Raw genomic sequence first — 22,351 nt, forward strand, 5'->3', positions numbered from 1 at the left:
ATGACCTTTACCCTATAGAGCATGCGGTAGCAATGCTAGTTGCTGTACAAAACAAATTGGGCACACGCCTTTCCTACTATGAACCGACTCTACTAGCTACTGATCCATAGGATAGTTTATTTTAAATCTGTAACGATGGTGCACATAGCAGCTTATTCAACTTCCTCACCATTCTAGGCTATCAGTTTGAAGTGGCACAAACATTTCTGTGCTGTGAGATTATCCTGCTTCTTTCATTTCATTGTTACATCTACATGAAGAGTATGCTTGGCTAATGAACCTTGTTCTGGGGACAACGACCAGACTCTGAAATACCTTTTCTTACCATCTTCATATCGATTCATCATTGTTGCTATGTCTTAAGCAAATGAAATTGTAGTTCTACTCTATGTATTATCATAGTGTAAATGTAGTGAATCAGTGTGGTCTGATTGCATGAGGAAGCTGTGGTGTTAGTGCGCTTTCTGAATGCTGAATAACACAATATCTTATGCATTTGCTCTCTAACATTTGAATACTCATCCTTTACTGACCTTTTGCTCTCTTAACACCGTAATTTCTGCCCTAGTCTTCTATTGTCATGTATGCCTGTCTATTCTTGCAGCGTTTTTCTCTCTAGACCTCAGTCTGTAACTTAGGCTCAGACTTAATTTTTCCCTGTTCTTCTTCACACTCCATTTCCCCAACTCTCATTCCACTTCTTGTGCATTCGTACAAGCACACTGGAATGTCTTTCTCCATACCTGCTCCTACTCCTTGTTTTTCACTCGTTCAAAAGGACGTGTTCTTTCCCTCTCTTAGCTAGTCTGTTGATGGTGTTGCAAAGGTTCAAAATGTGTATCACACATTTTGAAAATGTTTTCATGAAGCTAAAGCACTTTGGTGAAATTGATCTACCAATGTCAAATTAGTTAAATGGGTGATACTTCACATGTAGCAAATGATTCAGGTTGCCAGCATCAGGGGTAATACGTTTCTTGATTGCCTGCCTTTGAGCAGTCCATGGATCTTCTGGAACCCATGGTCTTTTTACCCATGTTAAGCAATTGGGCTGCCAAACACATTAAACCCTTACGAGAACCAGTTTGGCAGCCAGCACAGCTGGAGTCCCATCCTTTTACACTGTAGCTTACTCTCAACTGGAAAGTTGACTGCTGGAAAGTCTAGCTGTTGGCCTCCCAATCCACATGCCCTTGATGATTTGCATTGTATACCTTCTAATATATGCACCCTGTTGCAATCTCCCACAAATGTATTCTGTATTCAAATTTCAAAGGTGGCTTCTGCCAGGTCTCCAGTTTCCTAGAAAAATCTGGTACTCGTTCAGAACTTCAGAAATAACCTTTGCCGCATGAACCCAGATACTGAAAAGCCACCTTTTGCTACTTCCTTTGGGAAAAGATCATGCCTGGAACCAAAACTGAAAGGTAAAACTGCTCCCCTTGCTTGAACGACTAGGTAATCGACTGCCTGCTGATGAATAAAGCATCCCTGGCCAGTAGAATGCACCAGGGTCCAGCTGACAGAGAAGTACATGGAGAATGATGCGAGGCGCATGACAGCTCAACTTCTCGAACACTGAAAGACTGGATTCATTATTGTACAACATATGATTGCTAATTATTATGGTAAGAAGTTTAGTTGTCCCTATTGATTTCCCCATGTTTTTGAGGGATGCCACCCAGAATGGAAATTGACCACTTTCTAGATAATGTTCCCCATAAAGAAAAAAAAAGTTCTTGGAACATTCATGAATATCAGTCTCGAGGTGCCATTCCAAATCCCAGTATCACCTGCTAGCATAACCTTGCTTGATAATCTCTTGCTGCAGCACCAGAGGGACCCAAACATACTGGATATGCAATGATTAGAAAAGCTGTTAATTTCCCTCTGCCCATCAAGAACCTCCTCTTTCAGTGGATTTGAGCTCCTTAGTTGTTTATTTGTACCAAAGATTAGCTCAGACCTACTGAGGGTGCTCTTTCTCTGACTAGACTGTGGGAACTGGTTTGCTGGTAACACAACCAACGTGAGAGCATTACAGAGATATTTAACCTTTGTATTCTCTTCCCATAGACTGACATTGTCTGTTAGCTCCAATGTTGAGTTAATTGGAGGACCTAAATATGTGTTAACTAGAATAGCTTTTTTTTGGGTTGTATCTCACTAACCGAAAGTGCTAGTGTTTTTTTTTGGCTTTATTAAAATGTTGTACTTTTACTGCCTTGATTTTTCCTTTTGTAAATAAGGAACTGCTCTTTTAAAAACATTTTTTTTATTTATTGTGTGATTACTTTTATCCCATTCCTACGTTGTCCACACATAACCTAGAGTAAACCATGACTGCTTGACAAAGCTACAGTTGGAGTGACTAGCAGGAATCCTTAAGAAGTACTTGGTCAATAAAGATGGATTGCAGTAGTGTCCAGGGCCTTGGAATACTACTAATGCTACCCAGTATTCACTGAGAAAATGCCTTGCAGTTGATGCTTCGCGGATTACTTCCTTTCACAAGTATTAGTGATGTTCGGCTGTATCATAATGTATCTTTTTGCTGACTGCCTGTCATAATGCAACTTACATGTAACTAGTCTTTGATATTGAAACTTTTCTTAATAAACTTTAATAAAAAGGAAGTCTTTATGATGTTGCATAAACCATTGTGTCAAACATATTACTTGCAATAGTTCATGTATGTGCTTAATGCTTGATTTACATAAACAGATGTCCATATTGAAGAAACATAGGTAAGATAGTTCCTATTGTAATTACAGGATTATTCTAATAACTGTTTTAGTATCTGGTCAGGCAGCAACCACCAAATTACAACTAGCAGATTGTACATAGACCTCATCTTGTACACTGCTTGTTATTTTGGTATTCATTTATACAATTAAAATGGCGTAAAATGCAGGGCATCATTTTATGTTAATCAGTACCACAGTGGTAAATACAGTTTAATCCCTTTGCAATGCATGTTCTGCAGTTACACACCCGCAAGGATGATACAAGCAGTAGTAAGTGCACTCTTTTTCTACACCTTGGTGGATAGCCTTTTTATTTTAAAAACGTATTTACTTATTAGACTGTGCTACAGAAAAATGAAATGCATTATATTGAACATGGTCTTACTTATTATTCTGAGCCATTTTATTATGTCAGATTTTAAATTTGACATGCACAGTACGTTTTTGAAAGTGATAATGGATATAATGCTCTATGTATTCACTTTAAATTTTGTTGATTACTTTCATGTTCAACTAACTATGAACGAAGTGATACAGAATATATAAACATAAAGTATGCCAAATTGATCTGTTAGGAGTTTAAACATTTTTAGAGTGACAATGGCTGTAGACAAATTCTGTTTGCTACTTTGACAGATGAGCTTGCTTTCCTTATGTTTTTCTCGGCAGGAAACCATTCAGATTCAGTTAACACAGTCATTTGAAAAAGAAGAGAAGCTCGTAAAAGATGAAAATGAAAAGGTCACTGAAAAGCAACCCCGAAAAAGTTTATCACGAGGTTTGCATTGAACATTCTTGCTCTTACTGTATTTTATGCTTTTTGTTTCTCATGTCCCAACTTCATTTTAGTTCTTGTTATTCAAGTAAATTAGCATAGCTTGCTTAATATTTCAATAAATGGAGGATTTTCTGCCAGAAGCACCCCACTCTTGGTTATATGTGGACAGTATTCTTCATTTCATGCTATACGCTCAATTGACCAGGCGTGGTAGTGTAGATTTTAGACCTGTTGGGAGAGGCATCCGGTCTGTTAGCGAACGTGGGCAAGTCGATCTTTTCTCCACTCATGCATTTCAGCTGCTCCTCATCCAGCTGGCAGTCCAATCCGACCAACAATTTCAAATATTTAGGGATTCAAATTGAAGCAGAGGCAAAATGGCACCCAGAACTTAATAAGGTACCCCAGTGGGATTCAGGACTTGACCAGGTAAACCATTAACATACTGAGCTGAGTAGTGTTGTATAAAATAAACCTATTCACCAACATTCATTGTGCTTAAAACAATACACACAAGATTTCTCAACAGTTCTTCAATCAGGTATCTGCATACCTGCACAGCTTTTTAAAAAAAAATCAAATGCACAGCTGCCAGTTGGGTTTGTACATGTACATGATTGGTATGCGAGAGAGGGCTTGGAACAGAGAAAATATGTCTTTACTATTCAGCTTTCTGGTTGGTTAATGTGACTGAATGGCTCTTTTGGCTTCGGTAGGACTTGACCATTTTCTTTAGTGGGATGCCAAAATAGTGGACCTTCCTTATGGAGCTCCTTCTCCCAGAAGGGTTACCCATGAATTTGGGGTCTGCTGGAGTTATTGGTACATGGCTGTTAGCTAGAAGGGATAGGAAGGTAACCTCACTTGAATCTCCATTTTGTGAAAGACCCTGCTTGCTTAGTCTGCCCAACTAGAAGGATTTTGGAAATGTGTACGGTCTTGGTTTTTTTGGATGTTTTGAAAGGGGGCCAGTTTAACTCCATAAGTCAGATGTTTTATATTTTTTCAACTACTGCATATGCTTGAGGCCTATTGATGTCCGGCACAAAGTGTCCTGCAAGTCAACCCACTAGGAACCAAACTGATCATAAGCGACTAGACAGTGGTGAAGTTACAAGAATATACTGATCCCTCATCTCAAACTCCCCAGATAGACTGGGAGTGCTGAGGGGGTGTGTGGGTTGGGAACTTAGCCCATTAGATGATGACTGAAGGGGTTCGTTGTTGGCCATTCCTGCTAGGCTGTGTTTAATAAAGATCAACTAACTACACATAATTTACTTTACACAAGAAGGCTAAGGAAGATGGGCGACATCCAAATGTGAAGTGGTCTACATGGGAATAGGGGGCTTCTTTCTCATAAAATGGAGTTTCCAAAACATTCAAAAATACTGGGAAAACTTCAGGTCTGAATTATCTTTAGTACTGTGGAAGCCGATTGACCTCTCACCTAAGACATTGGTCCTGGGGATGATGTACTACTTTGTTTGAGAGACCAGGGGGGATCAGTGCATGGAGAAGGGGCCTTGTTAAGATTATATGCTCTTGTTGCTAAGAGGAATAATGCGAAAAATTGGAGTTCAGGAATAGATGAATGAGTAGTTGAGGGGCATGGATTGATGTGCTCAATAGGAGGCACTAAGTTATAGGTTGCAATATTTGGGTGACTTAGTTGGATCACCTTCATATACTGTATGGCTGAAGAGTGTATACATCCTGTATATTGTGTGCCCATGATGCTAAATCTTCCATGATTTTAGCAGTGTTAATGTGTCATGTACTTTGCCACATCTTGCATTTAAATATCAATAAAAATAGCTTTATTAAAACAAAAATATGCTCTCCTAGCAAGAGCCAGTAAAGCATACAGTACAATTCAGAAGCATGGTGAAATTTACTAAATTTGAAAAGTGCCCAAAACACTATTTTCGAAGTCTCAGCTCGCTCTAGTTGACACTAAAAGGCAAACCTTGGTATTACATCTTCCCCTAAACAAAAGTAGACAACAGGCCTACCCCTGCCTCCTGGACCTGAAAGTTCTGAGGTATAAGCAAGTCACTGGAAGGAGGCCAGACACACATCCTCAAAGCCCCTCAGTATAGATGCCACCTTCAAATTCTTTCCTGGATTTGATTCTAGAAGCACAGCAGAGAGCTCTGGAGAAGGAAAAAAAATCTAGGAAAACCCTGAAGATCAACTGGCTTTTTTGAGAGAAGAAATCAACCACATAGGTCTGAGAATAAAAAATGGGTTTGCATGGCGCCCCCTTTAAAATTCTGTCCTCCACCAGTTTACCTAGGGAAATAGTCATGAATCAACAACCTCTGTTTGCTGAGGATTACAGCTCGGAAGGGTGTGATTCATGGTCAGGGTTTCCAGTACCTTGAAAACCAGGGAGAAATAAAGTTGTAAGTGTGCATTACACAATGGGACAGACAGGCACCCTCTTCGCTTAAGGACCTCATGTGATTAGGAAAACTCAAAGGAAACAGAGCTTGCACAAGGAAAAGTCTCAGATGTTGTGGAAATTGTCAGATTGGAGAGAGAAAAGATGCTAAAGAGCTCCAAAAGGTGCCAGAAGCCCACAGGGGTGTATTTGGGACCAAGCGGAGACACACTAACTTGACATCCTCAGAGGTTACCTTAACGGTAAAACCAACAGCAGTTGAGTGCAAGCCAAAATCTAAAGAATATCACAGGTTGAAGTTGAAGGACACCGTTAACTGTAAGAGCTTGGAACTGGCCTCCACTGTGAAAGGTGATCAAGAGCATTGGAGGGAGGGCTGTAAAGAAATGGAGGGTTCGACCGTGAGAAGGAAAGCTTAGAGATCAGATAGAAAGCCCTTGACACCAAAAGGAAAATGCAGCATTTCAAGGTCGAAATGGATGCTTTCATGAGACTGAAGAGGGAGTTTGAAAATTTCTTGAAGGCATACAGAATTCCTCTGAAGTATCAGAAGGAGGAACCATGGAAGAGGTGCAAATGGAACTTGTTCCTCTGTTAACACTGTTGAATCTCAAGAAGAACAAGAAGAGTTATTTCAGTACAAGGAACGACAGGAGGGTGCGTATGAGCAGGAACATTTTGAGAAAATGCAGACAATAGTAGAGAGATGGCACGATTGTCACAGCAACTCACCCTAGGAAGGACAGAACAGAGGTAAGCTCTAAGAATATTTTCTCTCATTCAAACTATGTAGAAGGGCGGGAGCATTAGCAAACAAAGCCTTGTGTCTTTCAATAACATCACTTAACTCTTACCACTAAGGTCTTATTTAAAGTTTTGGATAATCTTTCTTCTATTTAAAGTATGTTAATGGTGTGAGCACAAACATAGCTTTTTTTAACAACCTTTTCTAACTATTGTAACAAAAGACTTAAATAAGGGGGCTGGTGTGCTCTGTTACATATGCATTGTATAAAAAATGCAAGTCTCGAACTAGATGGGCTTACAAATCCTCTTGTTTGTAATTCTGAATTTTTTAGTTTAGAGTTCTCAAAGAAATGTAATCCCAATGTTGCTTTGTTTGAAACAGATTGAAATAAGACGAGTGATGCACATTTACTCAACTCATGGAACTTATTTTCGTGCCAGGTGAATGGGTATAGTCAAATGAGGCTACTGCTTCACCGTCTGTACCCCACCGTGATTGTGTGGAGTGGGTTTTATCAGAACAATTGCTGGCACAATACTCATTTCAACAACAAGTCTTAAATCAGCAATTTTGTTGAAGACTAAATCATTGTACAGCTTATCAAGGCTCTCTACGCTTGTATCCCCCATCACTGAATAGCAACACCACTTCATTGCAAGTGAGTTTTTACATAACATTTTACCTGGAATGTTGGGGGTATTTTAGTATTAATATATTAAATACTCCTCCTTTTAGTTTATAGCATGATAATAGTGATGATAAACAGATGTGGATGACTACATGTGTGATTAGTAAGAATCCAGCACTCCAGTACGCCACATTACTCTTTTCCATCAACAATTAATAGTTAATTATTAAGAAATCCCCTACCCCATCATGTTTTCATTACAGATCAGCCAGAATAAACTCACATTCTGACATCTATATCATCTTACTTCATCTATTTGTTATTCTTCTAAAAGCAGTTCAGTTTGTACTCACTCGGTGAGTCCTCCTCACGAGGGTTACCAACTAAAGAAACTTATTTATTTTCCCTTTTCAGTATCCGCTAAATTCTTTTGGACCTAATCATGTTCTAAAATGTTGTGAACCATTTGCCATTTCGAACTAATTATTTTAGGTGACAGTTAGCTTCTTGTTTTCTATTCTTCACTGGTTTAGTATGCTTTATAGGATGTTTTGTTCTGTTTGGGTCACACTTCCTTTTCTATCTGGTGCACATTTCATGGTCTTAGTTCATTTATTGCCCCAGAACACTGGTGTTTTATCACAGATAAACGGCCTATACCCACAGTATAGTATTTGTCCTTATATTTTCACTGTCCTGTCAAGTATTGTTCTAATGGTGCTGTGGTACTTTGCATGTGTAAGGAGCTGCTATTGCGGTCTCTCTCTGATTCACTCAAATCTGCTTGTACCATCGACCGCAGGCAATCTGTTTAACTCATGAATGAAATGAACAAGTCCGGTTGATCTCACTCTGTTTTCATATTTTCATACACACAGCCTTGAAAAGCCCATTGGGGACGAAAAATGTGTTGGCTGATAATGTACTTGGTTCGAAGGCTATAAACACAAAGACAATGAAAATATATCACATAACCTTGGACTTAAAGACAGACTTTTCTGGTTATTTATCCTCAAACAGTGTTATAGAAACATTGTTTGAGTGTTATAGAGTTACATTTTATTGTTTCATGATTTAGTGGTTGTTATGTTTTTGAGTAACACTATCATTACCCTTTCAGGTAGCAGGAGCGTATACTGTGGTAACACCAGTTGTTGAACAAGTATTCTTTTTGTAGACTTCCTACACTGACTAGTTGAGAACTCTGCAGCATCTTTCAGTTGTTGTCACAGCTACCTACCTGTATTAACCATCTCACCAGAGGAAGGTGGTGATACAGACCCTTTGAAGGAATCACCTCAGTCTCCGCCAAAATGATCTTGCAATATGCAGTGTACTGGGTGAAGGACACTTATTTGCCCCACTTGGAAGCAGAGCATTCAGATTCCTGTTTCCTGCTTGGGATACTACTTCCCTTACAAACGTAGAGTCTGTTCCTTCCAAAGTTGACAAGTGTGATAGACCAGGGGCAAGAAGTTTTAGAGATTCTTGACCTATTGAGTTTGAATAGGTTATTCAAGATGCAAAGATTCAAGATCACAGCGCTGCAGGACTTCATTCTATGCTTGTGAAGTTGAAGCTATCTTGAAACTATAAACCTCAAAAACTCGCACATGCTTTTGAACAATGTACCCAAGAAATTCTTGAGGTTAGTCATGAAAAATGCACCTGCATGTGGCTGCATGGAATTTGTTGCACATGTTCGCCAACTCCTTCTGTGTGGACATTCAAGTTATGAAGGAGTCACACAGTGGACAAAAGGTACTAAAACATCTGTTTGCAAAAAACAAACTCTTTTCAACTCAATCTCTTGACATGTGGAATACTACTACTGAATCAGTTCACAACTTGTGAATCCAGAAAAGATTCACACTGTAAAACAAAATGGTTACTTTACTGTAGGAATAGATTTGCAGCGTGAAAAAGTTCCTGGACTCAAACGTTACCTAACACGTCTCTTGGAAAAGATCATAAATTTCCACTAGAGTGGAGGTACATCAATGGAAAAAAAGTGGAAGCCAAATCTTCAGTAGGGGATCATGAAAGGGAAAGAAGAATTTGAAGATGGCATACATGCACATGAGGCTCTGCTGCCCTCTTTTTGCTCATCCAAGGAGGGAAACAGCACCAAAAGGTCAACTTCTTGACGATGCCCACAAAAAAAACTACAAGAAGTAATTTCAGATTCAACCACTAGATTGTGGAATAACGCACAGTATGTGAAACCAGAAAACAATTCAAGTTTCCAAACTACTCCTACAGTAAGTAATAATTGTGTTTCTTTTTGAGGACCTTCGTTTGATTGTCAGAGGAAGGCACCACTGAATTCACTTGGTATGCCAAAGATAGTTTCTTATCAAACAGGAACCCACCATTTTCAGTCTTTGTAACCACTTTCTTCTGGAATGCCTTCTTGCTTCTTTGAGATCCTCCATAGTTCTTACATATAAATATGGATGACCAAACTTTGAGTCTGGAGCCATGCAGCTAAGCTGAACATGGAAGTTAACAGATCCTGATGCACTTGCAGTTTCATAACTCTAACTTGTGCCTATTCTTCCAAATCTGCGAACCATGTTTGTCTGGCTTATTGGGGTGCTGTCAGGATTAGGATCACGGTTGTCTGCATCCCTCTAGCACCAAGAGCTAAAGTAGGATTGGAGGAAAAGTCTATATAAGTTTCCATGACCAGGCTATCACTTGGACATTCCCTTTTGATTGTTGGTTTGGATACCTGGATGCAAAGCTATGGCATTTCACATTCCCCTGAGTTGCGAAGAGGTCTATGTCTAAATACATTCACAGACGACTACTGCTTTGACAGCCATGTTTGGCGGAAAGGACATTTTGCCCACTTGATCCTGCAGGACTTGTTGTTCTGCGTCCATTCTACACACCAACTACCTGGAGAGATACTGCTTGGTCTCTGTTCTAATGGGGTATGTCTGTGGTTCCAAGTATCCATCAGAAGAACTAGTTACTTACCTTTGGTAATGCTTTTCTTGTGGATACTCCCTCTAATCTCATTTAACATCCCAAATTAATATTCAGCACACAGGTACCAACCTTTATTCACCCTCTAAATTTGAGGGCATAAAAAGGGAAAAATAAACTGATGTCAGCTTGTTGGGGGTGGCACATATATGTGGTTCCGCTCTGTCACTTTCAGGGCATACAAAGCCAGCTCTGAGCTACACAGCGCCACCTTGTGACACACTGGAGCACGGCTGAAGAAAGGTTTCCTGATCAGTCCTGGCTCCTCTGGGGTATTATAAGGTGAACAATCTGCAGTTAGATAGAAAATCCCCCAGGAAGAGATACTGAAGGTGAGTAACTTGTTTTTCACGGTTTCTTTTGAGTACCCCTTGACTCTGCTACCTAAATGATGAATTTCTAAGAGGGCAGCAAATTTAGCGGGCTATATTGAGGCAGTATATGCTTTCATTCAGGGGTGTTAAAGAAACTGTGAAGAACAAGTTACTTACCTTCAGTACCTCCTTCTAGTGGATATTCTAGCTAACCTCAGATTCTTCACTTTATACATAGCAAAGATGTAGTAGTGAAATAGATTTAAGGCGTCCCCGGCAAACCATCATGGAGAGGCCCTGCGAGAGGACCGCCATGATTTTTTTACGACACTTTAAGACATTTTGAGTTCCTTGTCTTCAGTGTGAAGTTTAAACCTGTCATAATGTCACCTTAGGATCTGACCCTTTACCAGCTCCTCCAAAACTTGAATCAACCAAAAAAAGATGTGTTGCATAGAAAGTTTACTGATATGTATCCATGATATGTAAAGCGTTATGCTGAGGATTCTTTGGTGGAAAGCTTGACCTTTCTGTTGAAGACCAAGGGTTTGCAGTAATTAATTGTTATCATAAATATCTCATAATCTTGCCAGACATTTTGTGATGATCCAGGTAGTACAACTGGGACGCTACACGTAAAAATATTGTGACAGAATCGGTGTTTAAGGGAAGTGGGGAAACGTCAACTCGTGCATTTTTCCAAAAACTTTTTTCCCCAGGATGAAGAAAATGAAACACAAATGCACTGCTTTAAAAAAAGAAGAAAAAAAAATAAAAAATAAAAATTAACTGTTTGCTTTTCCTGCTTACAGTGTTTGGAGATTTGGCAGCCATGCCCTGCTGGCAGTGGGATTGGTGAATAGTTTGTAAAAACAAAAAAATGGAAAAAAAACAAAAATTAATGCGGGTGTCAAAAATGTATTTTAGGAGGCTGCTGCCCACTTCTACCACTGGCGTCTCCCGCTTACACAAGTAGCAGCACCTCTACCAACTCTTGGGCCTCCTATTGTGTTCTTGGACACTTTCAAAGGCTGGTGTGATGCATTGCAATAAGTTAAGTGTGCGAACCCGCCTTCCACGTGGGTTTTGTGGCGAGTACTCCCAGGATGAAAATGGAAAAAAGTGGGTCAAATGGTGTACTTACTTGCAGAGTCTTCACTTAAATTTGATAAAACGCAGTTCTCGCATGCCTTTGTCTGGGAAGTTTTTTAAGGTTGAGCAGAATCCATCATATGCCAGGCCACCTCAGTACCAATAATCCCACAGAAACAGTGAGTCACTGCCGTTTGCGATGGTCACAAGGCCCGACTGTGACAACAGATAAGCGTTTTTTTTCTCTTTGGCTTTGTTGCAGGTTTCTACTACTGCAACCAATCTAAATTGTTTATCTTCCCTGTGGGATTGGTATCCAGACCTCGCGGGTGAGTGAGACGGGTGTAGAGACGCACAGGAACACTGTATACTGTGATGCACAGATAAAGGCACCGCAGGGGGTAGATCTTTTTCCCTAAATTAATTTCCTGCCCATTACAACATCCGTGCCTGTCGCTTATTCTGGAGTTACTTGTTAACACTTCCCTCGAAATTATTAAAAGCTGATAAACTCCGAGCAGGATTTAAACTTTGGACATGGGGGTTCTTGTATTGGTGTTCATCCCGCTGAGCTGTGAAACTACATTATTTACAAGTGATATTGGTGATCTAATCATCTTGAGTGATATATTGATATTTCGATGTAACAAATCTAGTTTGGTGGCAACGAGTGCTGCACCTATATGAGGGTGTGGAATAGTTTGATTGTATAGATCAAATAGAGATTCACACCTTGTATTTTACAATTTTGACTATGCATTTGAAATAATTACAGTTGCTTTAGACCTGAAAAATAATTACAACTTTACACACAGGTAATTTAGCGATTTGGTGAGAATCGCAATATTTTTAGTCAAGTGCAAGAGAACAGCTTAGAAGCCAGATTCTAAAAGTGCCATCTCAGTCACTAGACCATATGTGTTTTGGAAGGTAACTACACCTCCGAGGGTTCCCTTTTCAAGCACCTTCATGGTGTAAAACACACTCATAGTCAGTTTATTTTTATCAATCAGACTGTACTATGACTATATGTCGTTAAAAATAGGCAAATATATTGGTTTGCATTCCACTTACCACTGGATTATATGGCTGTATTATATTGTTGCTTTGCTAAACGCCCTAGGCTATCTTAAGCCATTTACCCTCCAAAGGAGCACTGGTTAGTTAAATGTTCACTCTGTGCAAAAAAAACTACAGGTGATCAGCACACGTGGGTACTGCATGCCCATTTTCCGATCTGGCCCTATCCAACCGCCATTCAGTGCATTGATCTATCACCATCTCTACTGCTGAAAAATTCTGTCCATTGGGGTCTATTATTTTAAGACTGTTAATCCAAAGTACTCATTTTTAGATATGTCCCTGAAATGTGCTCTGTAGCTTCACCTTTTATTTTTTACAGTGTTCTACTGTTCATGGAGTGGCAAACTTAAGAATCTATAGAGCGTATCTCATAGGAAAGGCCCCTTCCACATATCTAGCAACAACACAGTTGCAGTAGGGTTCTTTGCCTCTTGAAAATATGACTCCATACTATATAAATGACGTTGTTCGCAAATTAGAGTTTTCCAAAAAACATAGTTTTCGGAGTGCTCCAACAGAACATTTAAGCAAAATTAAGTGCATGCTCCGTCAAAACCTTTGGATTGGTTGTTCCAGGATTTACTTTGTTGAGTAATTCAAAAACATGTGTAAGTAATTAATAAGCCAAAATCAAGGACCTGGAGTCTGTTCGAGACTGAACAGGTTCAAATCATCCTTACCCTGAAGGCACTGCACTTGGTCCTAGTGCTATTCATGAACACTGAGTCATCTATAAAACACTTTGGGTGAATTGAGGGCAAGTTGGCAAAGGTTCGGGCAAGCATTGTATTAGGCTTCATTCACTTGAATCATCCAATAAATTTCCACAAGACAGCAGCTTTTTACAATGGCACATCTGCAACTTGGGATCCATACTAAAACAAGCATTTGCAATGCAATAGGTCTCGCATTTGCTTGAGTTAGAGCTATTGGCATTGTAAATTCATAACTGGACTTTTCTAGCCCCATAAATTGGTCAACCCTGCCTCATAATTTGGTCTTTTCCTGCCATTTAATTCCAGTGGCCCTGCATATAACTAAAGCACTTCCTTTTAACTTCTTTCTCCATCTGCAGCACAAAATGAAAATGTTGCCATTTAGCATCCTAATTTAAATCTGCCATGCCAATTCCAATAGAATACCACTTTCATCAGAGTTGCTGGCTGGCTAACCTCTCCCCAAAAATAAACAGGACAGCCACAGAGGAGAAATAAACTGGAAGGGTCACCCAAACATATCAAGAGTGTTAAAACAGTCATAGTGTAATAAGGATGTTAAGTTGGCCTGAATCATGGTCATAATTGTAATGAGAAATTATTGAAAGACATACAATTATCATATAAACCTTTATCAGAAATAAACATTTGGAATTAGACTGTAATGCTCAAAATAGCCCCTAGAGGGCACTGTAACAAAAATATCATTTGTAACAAACATGGTCATGTAACCATACAGTTAGCCCTTAGAGCGCATATCCACGTGAAAAAAGAAAGGGAGAAAGTAATGCAGTGTAACCATATATTTAGCCCCTGGAGAGCATAGTGAATTACACATTTTCAAGGCTAGCAGGCCTATTGCAATGACATTAGGCCCACCACAGGCCGAGTTATGAGCAAAAATGTTTTGTAAAAGTAATGGCCTGCAAAGCCTTATAGGGCAGGATTCCGTGCCACAAATGTTTTAGTATGTTGATATGACTGTAATGCTTATAGCAGCCCCTAGAGGATACCCAATGAAAATAGCTGTTGTAAGAAACATGGTCATGTAACTATATTGATAGCCCCTAGAGGGCATCACCTCACAAAAAGAACATGGCAATAAAAAAAGCAGTGTAACCATATATTTAACCCCTAGAGGGCATAATGCATTACACATTTTCAGAGGTAGCAGGCCTGTTGCACTGATATTACAAACAATGCCCTTAAAACACAAGATATTCCCAGCTGTAAAACTAAAATTCCATCCATGAGGAGGCTTAAAAAGACATGGAATGGTAGAAGGGGTTATTATTTTGGTGTTCCTACTAACCTAGCGTGGGGACCCAGAGATGATGTAGACCAAAAGAGCACATTGTTCTGAAAGTTTTGGTGGTGTTATGAGCAAAAATGTTTTGTAAAAGTAATGTCCTGCAAAGCATTATGGGTCAATTTCCGGAGTGCAGTGAATAATGTAGTATTGGCTCTCCGGCTATGCCAGGAGAGCCGCTTTCGTTTTGAGGATTTCTGCTTTATGTAAAGCATTTACCATATTTAATTTTTTAAAGGAGAGAACCTCAAGAAATTACTTTGATTAAGTAACTGTGAACAATGTGACCAGCACTCCTGTTCAACCCATCGAGTTTATGCTGTTGTGCCTGTACGTGCTGTGAGCACCATGGCCACCATGCAGCACGAAGGGGAGAGACACAAGAAAAAAAAAAAGGTTCGCCCACCCTGACGTATATCGGCAATTGTGAAATAATCCATGTAACAGGGTGCAAGGTGCGACCAAAACAGCCTTGAGGCAGGTCAAACGTAAAGCATTTACCAATGACATAAAGTGATTTTTGAATGGCAAGCCCAGGAGCGAATGAAAGTGGTAGGTATAAGATGGGTGTGGTTAAAAGCCCACAGTACTTACAACAGGTCAAAGCGCTTGCACGCTAGACCTAAAAAGACAATCAGCAATCAAAGGTCTAACCTCCATCTAGCTGTGGAGTCCAGTATCCCACACTGATTTAATTCAACAGGACCCTGCCCATACAATCTGTGTTGACACATAGGTGACTCCTATTGGTGGCCCCCTAGAGACCCGAATAGTTCATGAGAAAATAAACTAGGAATTCTATGAAATATTTAAATAGTGACGATTCAGAAAGAAACAGCACCTTAACTCACTCTCATATGCTACATACATGAGGTACTCATTCTGATCACTCTTTAATTGTGGAAACCTTGATAAAAAAGAGGCTGTACATATACATATTCAAATTCATTGTACAGGTTAGCTTTGGCAATGGAATTTCGTTCAAGTATTTGTGGGAGGTGGATGGTTACATTTACAGTAAGACTTTGGTGACAATCAGTAGTACTGTTTACTTTCAGTAAAATTTTTATTTTTCTTTTAAGATTCCAGCCAAGAATACACAGATTCAACAGGAATAGATTTACACGAATTTTTAGTGAACGCGTTAAAAACTAATCTCAGGTAAAAAGCAAGTATGTTTTGATGCTTTCAATGTTTAAGTGTTAAAACTTTTTTTGTATCTCACGTTAGGTGAAGTTTTAGATAATTGTGTTCATGGTGTTTTTGTTGATAGCCTTTTGGAATCAAGGTACAGTAAATGATATTTAAATGATACAGTGCTATATTTTGCTTTGAACTCGACGTAAAGAAAACACTTGTGTTAAAAAATAAAATAAAAATGAGTCCTGTTAACAAGTAGAAGGGTGAACGTTTTAAAATGCAGTATTGTCCTTTTTGCACAATTAAGTGCCAAAGCACATGTGCAGAGCAAATACACATTTGGTATTTTATGTAGATGAACAGTAAGTATTCACCAGAAAAGTGTAGGTTAGGTGACTTAAATTGTTGGAGCCTGTAGTCTGTCAAATGTGATACTTGAATCAATGCAGAGGCTGAATAGGGATGCACCTGCGTTTAAGCTCTGCTTTCCAGTAAAATATGCTATAATGCTCCTCATATTGAGCATATGCCTATCTAGCCTACTGCTAAAACTATTTAGTGTGTGCGTTTTTGCTGGTCCTTCCCCCATTATCATCTTAGAAGTTTGCCTACATGTGATAACTTTCGACCTCTAGGGATGCCCAGCAGTTCAGCAGCAGCTCTGTTATCTGCCTCCTGTACATCAGATGCAATAGAAGTGTTAGGAGGGCAGTGAGGAACCTGAGAAACAGCTTTGTCAGCTGTAGGAATAGGAGCAGGTGCACCTTGCTGAAGGTACAACACAACTGGTGGTGGTGCACCTTAGAGTGTATATCTTCTAGGGGCAAATGATTGGTTATACAGAATACCAACAAAACTGCTTCACAGATGAGATGCAGGCGTCTGGAGACTATCGGGATGCGGTCTAGTTAATCAGTATAGTAAAAGGTATGTTGGCTGGTATACCAATCATCCTCTAACATCGAGCATCCCATTCTGCTCTCTGAATCCTTAGTCATGATGGTCATAGATCCTTAACTGAAAGATTGTTGAGCACTCTTAGGCTCATGATTAACCAGAGCACCTTGAAATAGACTAAAAAAAAGGGTACCCATCAATAATGCTGGAGCTGCAGGTGGTCAAATATGCACTGAGAGCATGTCAGGATTTTTTTTACAAGAAAAACAGTGCTGATTATGGCAGACGATACTGCAGTCATTTTTAGCAAGGTGGCCTCACCTCATCCAGGTGTGTCCAGTACATCTGAAAGTAGGCTGCATAACAAAACATTTCCATGGTGGAAGTACGCATGCCTGGAATAAAGGACGCTTTGAAAGGCCTCTTCAGTTCAGGACCTGAGTTGCACAAGTTGTTTGACCAGTTGGGTGTGTTAAGGGTAGACATTATGTGGCAAATAGAAACGGAAAAATGTCTGTGTTAGTCTCCAGGTTTCAAGAACTTGGATCACTGGTAATATTGACCATGCTATTTATCTGTCAATGCGCACCTCTTGGTGAGGGATGAGTGCTGCAGGCCCTTCTATAGTGTGTCTCACTTGCTGCACTGAATCATATATTAGAGTCCCAGTTTACGATGGCTGCATCTGTGTTTCTTGTTTTTGTAGTTGGAATTTCATCCTTTTCAATTCTGCATGAATTTCCCCCAGTTCCAATGTAGCGGACACCTCCTGTTGTTGTGTGCTCCACTTAAATTGGATGTTACCCCTGCTTTTAGCTCCCCTGTCAGACAGCAAGAAGTTCTTTTGTCAGTGAATTTTTAGATTGCTTACACAAGTCAACAACTGAAAAATGCATTGTGTTCCCTTCTTCTCATGAAGTAGTTAGACAAATCCAGCCTTGATAAATGGTTTGTTTGCTGTAGCATTTTAAAAAGTAGTTGAAATAAGCATTGACAAAGCCCAAAAGCTCTTGGCTATTCAAAATCTATTGGCTTTACCAATGTCTTTGTTTTTAACCATGTTGTAAAGCACCATGGCTGGAAGTTTTAAAGAAAGAAAAAAAAAAAAAGTGCTTGTATGGTATGGCCTGTCATTGCACGGTATGGCATGGCATGTCACTGTATTGTATGGTATTATAATATTGTAAAATTATGATATGAGCTGTTATGTTATAGTTTGACATGGTATAGCATGATAAAGTATATGATCTGTTATTGCATGTTATGGGATGACCAGTAATAATATGCTGCGTCTGGCCCATCTTATAGCAGGATATCGCATGGCCTATCATTGTATAGTATGGCATGTCAATTTATGTTATGGTATGCTTGCGGGAGTCAGTGTGGGAGAGTAGAGGTGTCAAACTGTCCACAAAGCTGTAGATGTATAAGGCAGTCATACTGCCCACACTACTGTATTCCTGTGAGACATGGACTGTGTGCGAGTGCCAGGCCAAAAAGCTGAATCATTTCTACACTAACTGCTTAGGAAGGCTGCTGAAAATTACCTGGCAGGACAAAGTTCCAGACACAGATGTTCTCTCTCAAGCTGGTCTGCCAAGTATCTCCACCACCTTGAGAGCTCACATCAGGTGGGCAGACCACCTTGTACGTATGCCAGACACACGCCTCCCCAAGAGACTGTTCTGTGGTTAACTGGCGGAAGACAAATGCACACAAGGTGGGCAGAAAAGGCACTTCAAGGACTTGCTTGCTGAAAGTCTCTCTGAAGAGCTTTGGCATTGACCTGGACTCCCGAAAACCATAGCGCAAGACCGCCCGTCTGGCAAAGCTGCATCAGCAAAGTCGCAAACCCCTACGAGCAGAGCAGGACTGCAGACACGCAGAAGAAGCGTGAGCTGCCCAAATCCATAGCCAACACTTTGCCAACCATCACAACAGACCACTTGTATGAGCCTGCATCGGACTGATCAGCCGCAGCCGGACACACTGTACCCAGTCAACCTCCTCAGCGTGATGTCCTTCGTCATCATCGACAATGGCAGACAAACATGTAGTTTCATATTATGGTATGACTGTGGTATGGCGTGTCATCGTATGGTATGGTATGGTGTGTTATTGTATGGTATGGAATGGTATGGCCTGTCACTGTATAGTATTGTATTGCAGCATTTACATAGAGATTTCTACCCCTATGTGGCAGGAATGAAATTCTTGCCTACATGAGTAGTACACTGTGTAGGGCATGTGTTTGGACGGATGTTGGCTTTGTTTTTATTCTATGTGAGAAGTGCTTTTATGTAGTGTGATGACCATCAAGGTGCAGTTATCATGTTATGTGACGCAGCACGCTCGTTGGTGAAGTCTGAGAGACCAACCCACAGTTTTATGATTTTCAGTATGCTGGTTGCTTTGAACAGCTCTTCAGCACCTTTTATGGTATTTCATGCGATGTAGTCAGAGTAGCTGGTACATTCACTGGGTTATCCTATCTGAAATTATGTCTATAGTTGTGGTCCTGAGCTGGCATGGTTGGAGATAGAGAGAAGTGGAGAGATTCTCTGGGATGGGCATTTTAATTATCATCCCTATCTGTGTGTCTTTGTGAGATATAAAAAAGCAGTCAGATTGTACACATATTTGGGACCTGCAGAGTGGACTATATTTAAGTCTTCCAATTGTCCAGCAATGTGTGACAGATCTCTTAATTTATTCTATGCCTTTTCATATGGTGATGGCTGTCTTTTTTTGGCTGTATAGTGCTTGTGATGGACAACCCTCATACCAGATATGTTGTATGTGAATTTAAGAGGCCTGGCATGGTCTGTCATTGAATAGTATAGTATGGTATGTCACTGTATACTATGGTGTGGTATGTCCTGTTGCTGTTTGGTATGGTATAGTCTGTCATTGCTTTGTATGGAATGGTGAGGTATGGTCTGGCCTGTTATTGTATAGTGTAGTATGCCCTGTGATGTATAGTGTGGTATGCCCTGTGATGTATAGTGTGGTATGCCCTGTGATGTATAGTATGGTATGCCTGGTCCTGTATAGAATTGTATGGCCTACCATTGTGTGGTATGGTAGGTAATTGTATAATATATTATGGCCTGTCATAATGTAATATGGTCTGGCATGGCCTGACACTTTAGAGAATGCATCCAACGCTCTGACATGTGACAATTTTTTTTTTTTCATTACATGAAACCAAGCATAAAAGCATGGCAGACTTACTTGTTAACACCGTTCTCGATTTAAAACAAAAAACAACCTCCTCTCATGATTTCAACAGGCGCAAGACCACAATAACATCCCACAGGCTAGAGTACCTGGTTTCTAGGGGAAACAATAACCTAATACATGTAAGGAGTCTGCAAATGAGTGGATAGTCGCCAATTGATATCCCATTGAAAGGTTCATGACTTGATGAGATCTCTGAGCTGCAAGAATTGATTTTACAATAAGCCAACGCATGTTTAAACAATTCAGACAAACCACGAAGGCATAAAGTTCAGTCCACATGAGACCCAAATGTCATCCTAAACAGCAACTGAACTGTCTGTGCCAAGTGGAGGTATACTGCTTAAACATGGCGTGCAACCACACTTTTCTGATGAGCTCTGAAGTCCTTTCCAAAAGGAGAAGGATGCTCTATCATCTCTGTTAAACCTTCACTCAAAGTGGAGCGTCTGCCCCAGGACTAACTGGTCTGAGTTGCCATGAACATCCATCAACAGGCTGGGTGGGATTCTTGGGTAGAAGGTTTGGAGAAACCATAGAAAATTCCAGAAGAACTGGACCATTAGGCACATTACCAGTGGTGAATGTTTAAAAAAAAAAAAAAGTGCTGTAGCCTAAAATTATTCTTAAAGTGCTGCCTGTTGCTACTAGCTGTGCAGACCACATTGGTCCATTGACCCCTGAGACCATCAGCTTCCAGCTTTGGTGCTGCCCTCTGCCTTCGTAGTTAGCACCATGCCTGCCTGCAAGTGTTTCATATTCTATTTTATCTTTGTTTGTAAATTAGCCGCAGTAAGTGTTGTTTTAGGATTTTTGGCTTGTTTTATTCTAGTTTTGGGTAATGGAACTACTCCATGCATGGTTGACGTACATCATCGACCCACCATCTTACCTCACGTTGATCAACCGTCTGGGGCCCTCTGGTGACTATTGAGCTTTAGGTCATCAGACCAGGGCCTCAGGTGTGTAGTGCAGTATTTTACCTTTTAAGCCAGTCCAATCTCCCACCCTAAGTGCCAGGGACGTCCTGAAACCGCATCCTACACATCCATCTCAAGTAGCAGGATAAGCATACCAGTACCACAGATCCACTACAGAGCTTGTCGTGAGATTTAGTCCCAAGTAACACGCTGCCAGTGTATTGGGTCCCAGTTCTACTCTGTTTTTTTTTCCCTCTTTCTTCTAAAGTGTGTGATCATGACCTAATGGTCATCAGTCATTGGGCGGTCCCACACTGTTTGATAAAAATCTGTGTCCTCCTGACTGCAAAATTTAAGGCAAAGGGAGTTCATTTGTCACTAATTATGTCTCCTTATATATATATATGGTCCACAAACCAATTGGCCACCCATTGTACTTAAACAGCTGTGTAATAGAGGCACCCAGCTTATTTTCTAGCATGGGGAGCCTTATCCCACGTAGTGCCACTGCTTGCTGGTCAGTCTCCCAGATCAGCGACAGTGGCAAGCCATCCATTTCATTAGCATTGATAATGTCAAATTACTAAAGCCATATAAAAATTGCAGGAACATTAAACATTTTTTTTTAAGTTATTCTGCCCGCAAATGTGACCAGCAACCTTGTCCTGAATTCAATAGATTCCTTGGGTCTATAATTGTTTTTCTTATGTTTCCCTGTGCAATATTTTGCATCTCCTGGAAACTTGGTCCCCTAAGTACTAGGATGTTTGTCGTTCACACTTGAATGTGTCCAGATTAGTGGGGAAAGGCAGTGCACTCTGTATAGGCCTTAGAATAGTTCTGCCCACTAACACACAGTTCTTATGTGTCCGCAAACCTCCCTCTTGCTTGGCCAGTTCCAGTTCTGCTGCAGCATCCATAAGGTACAGCAGTGCATCATCTGCATAGAAGGATACTATGCGTGTCTTTGCCAACATTGTTTTTCTTTTTTTAAATCTTTTAATTTAACTCAGCTCAAGGTACAATACAATAGTATTACCACAGCAGTTCCGCTCAGCATAGGCATAGCAGATATTATGCACATCCTTCACACCCACCCCTTCAGGTTTTACCAGCTTTTGACGCTTTTATGGCAGGTCTTGGTTCTTTATCACATATTATGTAATCAGTGGCTATCCCCCGTACCCTCCCAGCAAGCTCATAAGTGATGATTCTGGCCTCATGTGTCCCCTGGCTGAGATCCGGGATCCCCATATTTCTTCCCACTTCTTTGGGCAGTTTGATACACAACCCTCTCCGCCCCTTGACACCAGTCCAGGTCAGACTCCCACTGCTGCA

At 40.4% G+C, this 22,351-nt stretch overlaps 1 protein-coding gene across 9 annotated transcripts in view; it reads left to right on the top strand.

Moving 5' to 3' along the window:
- The window catches only part of R3HDM1 (R3H domain containing 1), a 642,394-nt gene that overhangs the window by 135,343 nt on the left and 484,700 nt on the right, over positions 1-22,351 (top strand). For 8 of the 9 annotated variants that reach the window (XM_069225061.1, XM_069225063.1, XM_069225066.1 and 5 more), the window contains 2 exons: positions 3,417-3,525; positions 15,899-15,977. In XM_069225061.1, the coding sequence (XP_069081162.1) occupies positions 3,417-3,525; positions 15,899-15,977 (188 nt within the window). Of the gene's footprint in view, positions 1-3,416; positions 3,526-15,898; positions 15,978-22,351 lie in introns of those variants that run through there. The other variant, XM_069225069.1, reaches the window with a different exon arrangement.

This window comes from Pleurodeles waltl, chromosome 3_1, assembly GCF_031143425.1.
Source record: "Pleurodeles waltl isolate 20211129_DDA chromosome 3_1, aPleWal1.hap1.20221129, whole genome shotgun sequence".
Taxonomy (NCBI): Eukaryota; Metazoa; Chordata; class Amphibia; order Caudata; family Salamandridae; genus Pleurodeles; species Pleurodeles waltl.